This window comes from Solea senegalensis, linkage group LG18, assembly GCF_019176455.1.
Source record: "Solea senegalensis isolate Sse05_10M linkage group LG18, IFAPA_SoseM_1, whole genome shotgun sequence".
Classification (NCBI taxonomy): Eukaryota; Metazoa; Chordata; class Actinopteri; order Pleuronectiformes; family Soleidae; genus Solea; species Solea senegalensis.
In genome coordinates this window covers 11,141,582-11,155,921 of record NC_058041.1, presented here as the reverse complement: position 1 = coordinate 11,155,921, position 14,340 = coordinate 11,141,582, and the positions used below count along the sequence as shown (strand labels likewise).

The following is a 14,340-nucleotide window of genomic DNA, read 5'->3' as shown; positions in this document are numbered from 1 at the left end:
GCCCAACACCACAAACATTACAGTCTGTACACCCTCTATCCTTAGACCATCATATCGAGTGAGGTCATGCGTGTGTCAGTCTAAACAGGAGGCAGAGTGCCTTCTCTGCATTTGGTTGCTAAGTTGCAGAAAATACCAAGAGCAGGGACTTGGATGACAGGATGTAACTCATACTTGAAATAAGGTCTAGCGATCCTTGTGATTCATCGTCCATTCACTGCTGCTAGTTGAGACCCGGTTGAGGAAGTGAATGTGGGAGTCTGCATCACTGTTTCCAAGTCTTAGGTTCTGTTGATCCAGACTAAAAGAGGGCCAGCAGTGTTTTTTTCAAAGGCTCAGAATCTCATTGTGTCGTGTGGGTGCCAGGTGCAAACATAACGATGCCTTTCATACGTGGACAAACACAGCCTCAAGTGTCTGTGAATGAATAATACTGTCCTTATCCTACGAGCATGTACAATATCCAAAAAAATGATTTATTTTATTTATTCAATATCTATTCAGGATCTTCTCTCTCGTAAAAGAGGCTTTTTCATGTCTTTATCCTTCAGAGTAACAGCTTGACAAAACACTAATTCCAAGAAGAAATATGCACAGATATTCTGAAAAACAAACAACAAACAACAAACAAACCCAGCTTAGAGTTTTCCCCCTTATCGTTGACGCCCCCATTGTATATATGTTCTCATATGGGAGATGTTCTGGGAGTCCCTGCTGTGTTTGTTGGCCACTGAGCTAAATGAATGGCACGCAGCAGCATTGATTTGCACTGCAGACCGCAGATGAAACCACAGGACAAAAGACACGGCAGAAGGACAATAGAGAAACACAGTGGTCCACATGGGAAACAAATGACAACCGGTCGATCCGGGACGACCACAGACAATGTCAGGCGTGTTCGCTCTGAGAAGGAAAAGGCCGCCAAACATGCATCAAGAAAGGATAGTGAATCAGCTGCAGCCACACAACAAGATAACCCATTGTGGTGGTCAGACAACTGAGGTCGTCCAAAAGAAGAATATCCACAGGAACAAAAATGATGGCTCTACCTTTTAGATTACCTCTCTTTTCATCTCCTCTATCCTCAGTCTTATTCTCCATCCTCTCCCTCTCCCCGCCCCCTTCTCCACTGGCCACAGAAGAAAGTAAATATGCAAGCAAGGTAAAGCAATCGGTTAACCTTTGAAATACCCTTGCAATGAGATCGGCTGCTTTTTTAGTTCTTTCAGCCGAAAAAGAAAAAAAATTGAAAAGAAAAAAAACACACACACACTCAATGTTGGCCACCACTTCAGAGGATATTCAATATCCATGAGCTTTTTCATTTCACTCTGATGAATAATTCAGGGTGACCTGCCCACCACTGAGTGAGAGAAAAAGAGGGGGAGGAAACAAAAAAAAAAGAAAGCAGGACCGGGGAGGTGTGCAGAGGTAGTTGTCTGTTTTAGTGGATGCAGCTGTTGCCATCCGACATGCATAAAACCAATCTCCTCCCCAGGTGCCATGGAAAATGGAGTAATATATGACAGAATCGATGACAGATAATTAGCAAGATTACACCAATGTGCTGCCGTTCTTCCAACACGCTCTTACAAGGCGAGCAAGGAAGACCCACGGTACTATATGGCCTCCAAAAAATAAAGATGAGCATATAAACGCACACTTTCTTTATTAGCACTTAACAGTGACCTTTGGCCTGTGGAGGAGCGTGCAGTGGCCAGTGTGACGGCAGCTACACCAACCAGTATACTTAAAATCATCGCTGTGGAACCTGAAATGTTTTCTTATTGTGTGAGAGAAGTAGCCGCTTCCTGCTTGCTTTTCGAGTCGAAACTTTTTCAGTGCAAGCCTTTTTTCCAAATCCAATTTAGGAGTGTGCAGAATACAAAGTGAATTTAAAAGACTCCAACTGTATCAATATGTTGTAGCCATACCTCAGCCTTGCTCAGCCGTAACCCTTGACTATTTTTTGGACAAATCTGATCAAAAGTACTTTTTCTCCATCATAAACTCGTCCCTGACATGGTTTAAAATGCAGTTACAAGCAGCAGAAGTACAGTCGCTGGGAGAAATCCTAAGAGTGAAGACCCACACTCAGACATAGACAGCTCTTCTCGCCCCGTGCATAGGTCAGATGCTACTGTCGCACGCGCACACAAACGCACTCTCAAAACTCTCGGAACTGTCACAAGCAGGGGAAGACCAGCTGTTCCTCATTCAATCTAAGGCTCCGTTCCCTCCATGGGTTGGCTGGCTTCGCAGAAACTATTAATCCTCTGTGAGCACAACCGATGGTTTGGAAAAATCAACCATGAGAAAACAGCGAGGGAGGAGTGCGGGCGGGTGGGGGGTTTGTACGAGGGGATGGGGCTCAAAAACACTTCCACTTGTTTTGTTTTCCGTGAAAAAACAAAAAAACAACTTCAGTGGAAAAATAGATTTTTCTTGGCCATATTTCCCAGAGGACACAAACAATACTGAGGCTAAGTGGAGATTCAGCAGCAGATACTGTAGTTCATGTAACATTTACCAGGTTTCTCGAGAAACTGGAGACACATGACGGAGGGGCCCCATACAGATAAGCATTAAAGAAACTGGAGGTGAAAAGTGAACATTTAGCAACACAACCTTTGCCGAACGTACACGCAACAGTGGGTTACAGTGGGCTATATCTATATAGTATAAATATAAATATAAGAAGTTTTTTTTGTTGGAGTGAAGTGGAGTGTTAGAGTGGCGTCTTCTTATCAGACCAAGAGAGTTGCATGACCTCATTCCAACTGATCATTTGTTTTAGCTGCTAAAAAAAACATGGTAAAGGGGCGGGAAGCAGCTGAGGCATGTGGAAATGTGACATATTATGATTTTAGTCTGGATTTGTTGTGTACTAATTCCCTGTATCTTTAAGTTAGGGAGATAGGAAGGAAATCGATGGATCGATAGGTAGGATGAAAGGAAGGAACTTCCTCTTCCTGGACTGATCATTTACTGGATGGCAACCCTCTGAAATGAAATTTAAAGTGAATGTGCTGAAGACACAGCGTGGCAAAAATGCATCTATTTGTAATGAGCTGAACGCTGTAAGCGTGCGTCCTACATACACTTCATCTGTGCACCATGTCAACACATGCTCAGGGTTACACTGAGCATTGTACGGCCACATTTCCTGTAATAACCCCAAACCGAGGCCATGTGAGCCAGACTCTCTTGTTTGTCTCCACTCATTCATATCAGTGGGATTAGTGAGGATGAGTCCCGTTGACACGTGATGCCTATATTGTAGAATCCACACACACATAAATCCATGCTACCATTAATACATACACACACACACACACACACACAGATGGCCCACTAGGATTTCCCTCCTCCTAATTCGTAGCCTTTTCCTGGACAGGTAACGTAAGCCGTTAGCTCTCCACAACAACCCTGACAATCCAGTGAGTTCTTGTTGCTTCAGTCCCTCAAGTTTTACCTTAGGAAAACAACTTCAAAAGAAAGCCACAAATAAATTAAATTGAATATACATTTGATTGCTGCTCAGCTAAATCAAAGCTAAAAGAATGAGAATCATAGCAATGTCCTAGTCGTTTCTGACTGCTCTATACAGTGTACACACTATATATTTATGGTATGTAGTTCTGGTCATGAAGAGGAAACATAAGGGCTTGTCCCCATGTCCTGCTGTCAGCCTTAGATGAAGATAAACACTTCCTGCTGCTGAGAGAAGCATATCTGTCTAAATGTGTAGCAGGATGGAGACACACACACACACACACACACACACACACACACACACACTAATACTGAACCATGTATTTCCTTCTCCAATGACCCAATGACCTAAAATTAGTAGGGGCATCACTTTCTACAAGGTGGCAGCAGGGGCAACCATTTGTTTATTAGACTGCATGTGTGTTTGTAGAAGTATTGAGATTTCTAAGAGAATGTCCTAACTAAAATTATAAAGCGGTTGATCGCTACTGTATAGGCATATGGATTCTGTCTTGTGTCTGAAACACTATAGGTATGTCCAGAACCAGGGTCTAAGTCTACACTGACACACAAGGGATGTTCTCTTAGATGCACATTAAAATCAATGTCAAACACCTGAACAAAGCAGTTTAGCCAAGGACAGCTGAGAGCATATTAGGTATGCATCATCGTGGATGCCCTTCCAAACACAAGTAGGGAAACAGAATGAAATCTCATTCAGGCCCCTCTCATTCAAGGTTACATAAGTGTTAGCCGCCACAGTCGTGGCTTCCTGTCAAAAAGGATGAAAAAAGTGACCTGGCATGTTTTGACCAACCTGTTATACAACCTGTGCGTCGTATCACCAAGAAAACCGACTTCTAAAGGTGAATGTCAGATGACAAATCCCATAAGGCTATGAGGGCCTGGTGCCAAATTCTGCTCTGTCTCTCTCTTTTCTGTAAGCTACAAGCCCTGCCCCGAACAACACCACCACCACCACCACCATCCCCGCCTGCACATCCCCAATGCTCTAGCCCAGAAAAGCACAGCTGAAGATGTTCTGTGGATTATCTCCACAAGGAAACCACGTGCCAAGACAACACGCACCACCTTAGTTAATCTACCGAGCACTCACACCATGCAAGTCACTAGCCAATTGTGTCCTCTAGCTCGCCGAGTGGCTACTCCGCTTCACGTGACACTAATGCTCGTTTTACCCACCTGTGCCGCTCTGTGAGATGCTACTGACAGGCACCTCCATGGCCAATGTGAGTGCTGCAAGCGCTCTCCCCTGCTTTAGGTGGAAGAGAACTGCTGTAACTAAGCTTGCCTCAAAAGGTTTAATGCCATTACTAACGCTACTTAGAGTTTTAGCCAACCAAGACAGTGCCCAGAGAGGAGTACACATGAAGGGCCCTCCCACAAGTCTGCTCTGAGATGGAATAAGAATTCAACAATATTGATGTTGTGGATACCTCAGTGGCTAGGTGAAAATGTACACTTGTTGGTGTTAAGATGATAAAAAGACGATTGGTGATTCAGTTTATTCAGCATGTGCAAAAGGAGTAATGTCTCGGCTTTCATTAATATGCATGTTTGATCATAAAACACCATGCATGTAATAAGAGAACCTGTTCACTGGAGTACTAAACCCTTTGCAAAAAGTGAGAAGCAAGAGAGAGAGAGGGTGTAAAAGAAATGTTTCTATTTAGTGCCTTGCAAGATCTTATTATTTTCACTCAATTTTCTCCAGCTCCAAACTGCAAATGGCCTTTCAAGAAAAAAAAAAAAAGGAGTAACAAGTGTAAAAAATAAATGTGCAACACTATACAACATGCAGGGCGCCACTTCCCATTTCCTTAAATGTGAAGATTATCTATCTCTGATTAACAGTGAGACCCAGGTTGCTTGGCAACACACAATTAAGAAGTATGCTTTTCTATCTATCTGCAAGGACTACCCCATTATCAGATGAAGTTAGCGAAGCAACAAATGTCAGCTCCATACAAATGAGCTTGTTGTGCTTAAGAGCGTGTTTGAGAGGGTAAAAATGGCTTCCACTTTGACATTGGAAACTGTGTATGTGTAATTTCGCGAAGCTCAAAAAGCTGTCCTTCACAACAACCCATTTCATAAAAGTCATTGCTCTGTATCAAGTGTAGCAGCCTACAGAGCCATTACAGAAGCTGACAAGATGCAGGGTCACATAGCTGAAAGGGAGGTTAAAATATTCAATTCTTGTCTAAGCTCATGAGCTCTAATCAGGAGGGAAATCAAAGGCGCTATATCAATCGAAGTTATTATTATTATTATTATTATTATTATCATTATCATTGTTATTATTATTATATATCAGCTTGTTATAACCTATTGAGCCCTTTATCAAACAAGCTGAGAGGATAGTGTGCTAAAAAACCAACTCTTATTGTAAGCAAAACATAAAAAGGTAACCCCACCCTACTTCCATTAATCTTGTATGAGACATAAGTTCAGCAGAAAAATAATGATATGTTCTTTGAGGCTACTGAGGAAGAACAATACATTTCCTCACAGGAATCTGGATATATACTATATAAATGTATTAAAAAAATGCTTACTCTTATTGTATGCAGAGATACAAAACATTCACAATGTAAATTGGTCCACACTTAGCATGTGAGCACAATGATGGCTGTTTGTTGGTTATCATCTAATTTCGATCAACCATACACTGCTTCAGCTGTTCAGCAACGGGCTCTGGAAATTCCCATTTAATGTATGTCCTTATTGTCTCAAATGACTGATTGAATTTGAACAAACAAAGACATATGTGAAAGAGTGTTTAGCTGCAGTACAACCAGAATCTCAAACAGACAACAGCATCTATAAAAAACAGTTGCCTATTATAGTCTACACAACTATACATCCAATTAGTGTAATTGGATTTGAGGCAGTTAAGCCACTGATTAGGAGAGAGTCCAGTGTAAAATGGAGTGACAGCTATTATGAATAAAGGAAACAGACTTTTAAATAGTTAAGACATGCTGATAATAAGAAATATGTAAGAGAATAAGAGGAAAATACAATTAACACTACTACTATTATAAGAGCCAGAAACATTTCCACATTCACATTTTTGCTTCAAAATTATTCTGGCCACATAACGATGGAAGAGGAAAAAGACCTAAAAATGTTGACCTCAATATAACTGGAGTGCTGCTCATAAAAATTCTACTTGGTGATGAGACAGGATCCCCCTCAGGCAAATGACACAACTCTGTTGCAACACATGTTATAAACAGTTGTGTGATTCTTTTTCAGAAAAAAAGACCTCACAGTTCAAAGCTGCTTAACGTGTCAGATGCATCTTACATGCTACTCCTCCATTTTGTCTGTTGTTTTGTCGTATGCCAAAAAGTCTAGTACATACAGAACTAAATCTAAATAAAACATTAAGAATACCTACAGAGAAAATACACAAGGTATAGATGACATGGGAGAGATGATTAAAAGAAATTAGTGAGACAGGGTCGTTAATTAGTGAGGTTTTACATTACTTGTGTCAGGTGTGGTGACCATGGTTGAGACTATGACAGGTGGACCAGTGCGACGTCCTATCATCTTGGAGTTGTTAAGATTTTGAGCTTGGAAAGCAGAGGAAGAAGTTACAGGAGCAATGCTGGTGTCAGGAACAACATTGATTCCTTTCCGGAGAATTTGGGGGCTGTGAAGCGGGCTTGGTAGTGCGACTGGCGATGCTTGGGGAAGATTGGGTGGTCTCTTCATCAGCTCCATGGGGGAATATGAGCCAGAGAAGGTTTTGGGTGCCACTCCGGGGATGCCTGGGGCTGCTGGAGGCTGTTGTCCAAGAGCAGACATGGCAATACCAGTGTGGGCATTGTACATGGAGAAGGGTCTTCCCTGAGTTACAGCACTGCTGTATCCTCCAGGGCTGACTGGAAGAGCTCCACTCACTAGGGGCCGTGCTCCTGGGTAAGTGGTGGTCTCCAGGAGATGCTGGGAGGGGGCACTGCTTGGTCTCCTGCCAAGAAATTCTCCCATCCTGGGGGACACGGTCTGGATGCTGGTGGGAGGTTGCTGCATCAGGCAAGGGTCCATGGTCAAACCCTGGGGCTGCATGTAGAGGTCGTTGCGATGGCTAAAGCTGTTGGATCGAGTACGTGACGCTGTCCCACTTGTCTTGCAGGCAAGCACCACACGGGAGAGAACACGAGCCTGGGCCAAATTCGGGGCCACAGAGCGTATATCGTGGTCCTCCATCATTCCCAGTGGGGCTGTGGAATCAAAGCCATGTTGCAGCAGGAGAGTGATGGTGCTCTCAGCCAAACCCTCAGCTCTCAGAAAAGCCAGAAAGGTTGGGTCTACCATCTTCTTTGGGTCTGCAGCACTTGGATGGTGAAGAGGCATGCTGGATGTCACTCCAGCTGTGGCAGCCACCACGGCTGAGCTGGGGTCATAGCTTGGGTCATAAGGCAGCCGCTGGGAGGCTATAGCGCCGTAAGCCCGTGGAAGAGCTCCGTCCATTACCTGAGAAGCTGGGTCCACCACAGAACTGGTGGCAGCTGGCAGACAGGAGTCCTGGGAAAAGCTGTTTATATTATTAAAAGCTTGGCGAGCAGAGAGAGACGGCTCAGCAATGTAACTAGTAAAAGGGGAATGGACCCCATAGACTACAGGAGCAGGAGAGCTGCCACCAATACGCTGGACGTCTGGGATCATCTTAGATCCCAGAGTTTCCCTGTACAAACGGCTCAGCTCATGAACAGGAGGGGGAGGAGGTGGCGGAGGGGAGGGGAGGGGGAGGAGGCACAGGGTTAGGTGTAGAAGCTGAGGCTAGCATGGTAGGAGTGGCACTCGCCTGTGCCAGATCCCAGGTGGGTCTCACCCCCCCAGCACTGAGCCCATAATGGGAGGCTGATCTGGTGAGCAGGTGCTGGTTATCCCTATAAAACCCAGACTCTTCAAGTGGCTGCCCTGATAAGGTAGCATTAGCCAGATAATAATCCACAGGTGGTGCAGAGGCCAGGCTTGCCATCGCTTGTCTGAGGTAGATGCTCCTGCTGAGATCGGGCACGGAGTTCTTCTTCAGTAGCTGCTGTCCATGCCGGTTCTGCTGTGTCTGGGAAGTCTGGAGGGCTGGATCCAGTTTCTCACTGAGATCTAAGTGATGGTGAGACCAGACTCCACCCTCTCCTCCACCCAGTGCCAAAGAATTCCTACGCCCTGCAATGGTGCCACAGTAGTGACAGCGGCTTGAAGCCCTCTGGTTCTGGCCTTCAATCCACTCAGGACCGTGGTGGCCCAGAGAGCCACCAAAATGCGACTGCTCACTTGAGTTAGGCATCAGTGAAGACAATAACGCTGACAAGTATAATAGCAGAAAATAGAGCCGGGTATTGCATTTCAACTCTCGAGTTACACTCACTCCCAATCGAAAAGGAGGAGTGCAGAGACGAGCAGAAAAGGTGAAGCATGAGGTACCATTGTACCTGATCTGCAGCTGTAGGCCCCCCTCCCCCCCACACTCTTCAAGGTGTGCTATCATGTAGCTCCCTGCTGGCAGCATATCTAAATAATTCAGGCCTGGAAACATTAGAAATCCACGAGGACAGAGGAACAACATGACAAACACAAAGAAAGTGCACACACGCACACACATACACACATAAAAATAACACACCTTTAAGGCGAAGATCTACTCCATCCTACAGCAGGTATCATGACTGTGCTAGGCATCATGCTTTCATTCCAAACTCTGACCGAAGGTAACACAATTGGGCTGAAAACACATGCTGGCAATGACAACAGAATGGAGGAGGGGATGAGACACCCTAATCCAACGGGGTTGATGCACGCCATTGGCAGAGACGGTGCTCTGGTCCTCGGAGTTAACCACAAGGGGATTAGCATCACTCTAAAACCTGCTTAAATCCACTGCTCCCTGTGACATTACTCAAGCGAGATAGTGTACATAGCCAGCATGCTGCTGAGGCCCTGTGAATGTGTTCACAAAGTGTAAAGCTACAGTGTTCATGGTGCTTAGTGGTCACTGCTAACCACTTCATTGGCCTGCAGCTGGCATCCCTCTGGGCATGAATGGATCGTCCCAGAGGGACAGGGGAGTTCAGGAGCTCACATACTGGCTAAAGTGTGTCCCTTGAGAGAGAGGGAAAGAGGGGAGGGGTTGGTTAGAGAGGCCAGACAGACACACATCTACTGCTGAGGGTCAGCTTCAGTCTGATTGCTACTAGAATAAAGCCAGGTAACAAACAAACAACAAACATGAACAATCCACCCAGCCTCCACTACTGGCTTATGTCAGATTCACACATGTAAAAACCAGGCCTATCACCAGTTTGATTTCACAATATACAGCTTTGAAGAGCATCAGGCTGTCTGCCCTACAAAACACAAATAATTAAATATCCATAAATACCCATAACACACAATTTCTAGACACAAATACAGTGTCTGAAATCAGTCATATCCACGTTTGAGTAATGAAGCCTTTCAATGAAAGTACAATAAACCCCAGGCTGAGAAAGCACCAAATATGTTTGATTTACACAAGTTCAGTTGAGCCTTATTTAGGAGTTGCAAAATAAAAAAACAAATAATAATGTGTCATAATACAGTACATCACTGCCATGGTGAGGTCATGCTCCTCCACAAAATGTTAATTCACAGACTGAATCAGTGTGTGAACTACACTTGAACTAAGTGAGTCTTGTCCCCCCTTCCTGTTCCTCTCCCACATACACTGAATGCAGAAGGGAGCAGATGTGGCTTTATCTGAGATGTTGCCATCAGAGATAACTGCTGGTGTTTACTTGCCATGACAAGAGCAATGTAAACAAAAAAAAACAGGAGGCAGCAGGAGAAGAAAAGGGGGCCAGTGATAAGTGTGTGATGGGAAAAAAAAGCTGATAAGGCCGCTGGGCTGCCAGCTTCAACTTCCCCGACAAGACAGACAGTGTGGGATAGGACAAGGCATGGAGAGAAGACGATATGATTGGACTGCACTGGACCATGACAAGTAGATGGCTACAAGCCTGTTTCTAATCTGTACATTATTTTTGTTTGAAATGGCCGACAGGGATTTAAAGGGAGGGTTTTTTGCAGCACTTCTCCAGGGACACAATCTGGATGCTCCTGTAGCTGAGACACAAAGACAGCGTGACTAAGATGGACGACATTTATTACAGTTTAGGAGTGACAAGTGACAGCTTTGTTTTCCTGCTACCTACCTAGCCATAGAGGGAAATGCAACTGTTTTTCAAATTATGAGCTCAAGTCATGCAAGACCAAACACACACAAAAAAAACACAAAAACAGATTGTTTAATTTCGGAATATCCAAATTGGAAAACATTAAGTGGGTCAAAACAAATAGAAATCATTTTCCCTATATGCCAGCACATTCCACAACAATGCTCATCTGAAGGATGATTTCTCTCACTGGAGGTAAATCATACCTGGCAAATTCAATGTGGTGATTTCTCAGCACAATCCTCCCTGGTCTGTGTCTCCATGCGCTTTTTTGTCAGCCTGTACAACACACCATTAATCACCGCGTTGAATCTCTCCACGGCAATCGCCAACAATAACTTCTTTTAATAAGCCCCTTCCAGGGCTGCGTGTCACTCAGATCCCCGCTTCCCAGACAAAATATTAATAACAATAATAAACATCTCAAGTAAGCTGGGGCTGGTGTTGTTAAAACCGAAACAAGGATATGACACCTCATATCTCCTGCCATGCAAATTGCTGCATTTCCCACAATTCATAAGCAGGAGAAGCTGGGGAACCATATTCATCTTGTCTACATCCTCTGATATGCCTCTCATGAGAGCTCCATAATTAAGTGAGCATGCTATATTACAATCATCAAGCAACAGGGACCCTGTACTTGCGAGCATGAATAATATAGTGGAGAGAGAAGAACCCTCCAAACTCGCACAGTGGATATTTGGTGAACAGCATAACAAGTCGTGCCAGCGCTCACTACCTCACCACCTCACAGCCAATCGTGCAGCTCTGTGAAAGACCTCTGGGTAACAATGTGTTGAACAGACGTCCAGCAACAGTCATGCCTTTGGAGCAATCTGGCCATCTTTCTAGGGCACAGGACGCTAACGGCGGGACTTGGCAGGCAGAGCAGGCAGGGATAGCTGCAGAATGATTTACATAGCCACTACTCTACAACTGCTGATCCATTAAATTTTCATAGGGACTTCATAAATTAAAACCATGACTGGGAGATCTTGAAAATTCTACTCAATTACTGTGATTGTACAGTATATTAAAGTTTTAACGAGCCGCTGGGCCCTTTCTTGCTCACACAAGCGCGGGGGGGGAAAGGGGGAGGAGGGGGCAACGAGGAGAGGAAAAACACATGGTACCAATTCTGGTCTGATGGCTTTCATACGGTTCACATCTGCTGTGGAATCAAGACACCAGTCCCTGCCTCTGTACCACCTCACATGTCACACATTTACATGGGTGGGAGAACCAATGGGGCAGAGCGAGGGACATAACTGCAAAGCTTTTTATTAGCGGGGCTGCGCCTCTGGAAGGCTCGATGAGGCAACTGATTTGAGTTCTGTCTTCCATTTTAGCAGGGTTGGTTCATTCTTGCTCTGTCTCATGCATAGTCCCGCACTCCTCCTGCCTATCATTACAAAGCCAGTGGTCCATACTGCATCACAGATGGGGCAGACAGAAGGGAGAGGCGACAGCCTGCTTGTTTTTTGGAGAGAAGACGAGTGTGCAGCTGAGTGAGAGAAGAGGGAGGGATGGCGCGCGAGAGAGCGAGAGGGGAGAACGGATAGAACAGAAAATGTAATTTCACCTCACTGATGAAAAAGGATACAGATTCTAGTTAAACGGCAGAGGAATTTTCCAATATGTTCAGCTGAGATGTGGTTGCAAGCAAAACTATACGCTGCTCAGGGTTAGGACAGCATTACTATACATTAATGTGCAACGCTGGTGAAAACCTAGATCTTTGATGTAAATGCTTGGTTTACATTTACAAGTCAATCTTCAGTATTTGATAACATCTCGGTTTATATAGTCTGGATGTATTACTTAAATGAATATGACATAAGAGACAAGAAACATGTGACTTTACATCCCACTTTTCAAAGCCAGTAAGAGTAGACTAACTGCTAGTTGCATGCTTAATTCTTTATTATTCAAATGTTTCAGTTTAAACAAAAAACATACTATAAAATACAATTACTAAAGAGAATAATTGACTGCTAAACTGTTGTGTGTGTCTTTTCGATAACTAATAAAGATAAATTATATTCCTAATTACACAGCCATACAGTGGCCTCATGTAACGTGACAGGAATAAAATGCAGCTGTTGATTAAAACATTATCTGACTAGATTACAGCGGCTTTGATCTAACCCAGAGGGGAAACACCGGTGTAGTCTACAATCAAAACAACAATCTTAGCAAACACAACGGTCCTCCCTCGCAGCCCCACAGCAACACAGTTGCTGCTCCGTCATAAACATTAAGGGTGGGAGGAACATGAGCCGAGCAGGATCACACCAAATCTCTGCACATGACAGAAATTAATCTCACCCCAGAGAAAGAGGCACTCAGAAGGAGAGAAGAGAGAATGCTCTTCTCTCGTCCCTGTATCGCTGAATTAAAGCTGATGCTCTCCGGCAGCTGCTTTGATTGAGCTAACTAGCAGCTTTTGATAAAAATAAAAAAAAACACTTCCAACCGGCTCCCTGTCTTGTTATTTGCAGACAGGCCAAATTATGCTAAATACATATCGAGGACTTAAAAGGCCCGATCAGCGTTGTCATCTGGTCACCTAAGATACAGCATGTATGATCATTTTCCCTCAAATGCCTTTGTAAAACAGCAAAAACCAACAATTTGTGAAGATATCATTTTGGGGGGGGGATACAATAGATGATCTGGATCATATTGGAAACTATCTTAGATGATAAAAGTGTGTGGTCTCAGCAGATGAGCATGAAAGACAATGCTCCAGATTTGTGCTTCAAGGAGAGAGACGCTACGAAATGCGGGTTCAGCTGCTCTGTGTCCGCTTGCCAAGCGCGGAGCTGGCTGAGGTGTGAACCTGGACGAAGATGAGTTAGTAGCCAAATGGGCCATGTGCGGGATTCTACCTGCGTGTGAACCAAAAAGTAGAGCCTTACATCATGTGTGTGTGTGTGTTCTCCTCGCGTGGAGACAATCACCATGACAGCCTTATCATTCTGTTACATGCGATCAGTGGGACAACTTTGCCTGGTCATTGGCTCATGAACAAATCACAAATCACAAGCTGTTTCTTTTTTCTTTTTTTTTCTTTTTTTTCCCTTTTACGCCCTCACAATGGCCGCCAGACGACTGATTCACTGATCCTGTATTACAGCCATCTGGAGGACTTGTGTATGCACGGCGTTTGTGTGTGTATGTGTGTAAGAGATGAACGCGGACAGGTACGCTCACCACGAGGCAGCGCCGCGTGCATCACAGCAACACCTGTTACTTTCTCTCTGTGCGTCTCCTGCGGGCTTTGAGCTCAAGCCCAGCAGCGCAGACTAACTGTTGTTCCCTCAGGAATGACTAACTACCTCAGATGTCTGATTCACACGAATGCAACAGCTGGATGTGGACCGACGTTTTAATCAGGAAGGATTTCCACCAGTGAACAATCCACCTGTGCTGAGAAACCGGACTCTTTATGACTGGTCTTTAGGGCATGGTGATTACTCTGTATCGCTGTTGATGCACTTTAAGTGGAGTCTTGCTGCCATAGAATAATCTCGTCGTTTTTATTCCGCAGTCCTAATGAATACTAACTGATAAAAATGAATAATTTACAAGA

The 14,340-nt window shown here is 44.3% G+C and overlaps 1 protein-coding gene across 1 annotated transcript in view; it reads right to left on the bottom strand.

Annotated features, from left to right (window-relative positions):
* ctbp2l (C-terminal binding protein 2, like) overlaps positions 1 to 8,821 on the bottom strand; it is a 47,277-nt gene extending 38,456 nt beyond the window's left edge. The window contains 2 exon segments of the mRNA XM_044014359.1: positions 7,014 to 8,274; positions 8,276 to 8,821. Of these exon segments, the coding sequence (XP_043870294.1) occupies positions 7,014 to 8,274; positions 8,276 to 8,821 (1,807 nt within the window).
* Between the last annotated feature and the right edge of the window lie 5,519 nt (positions 8,822 to 14,340).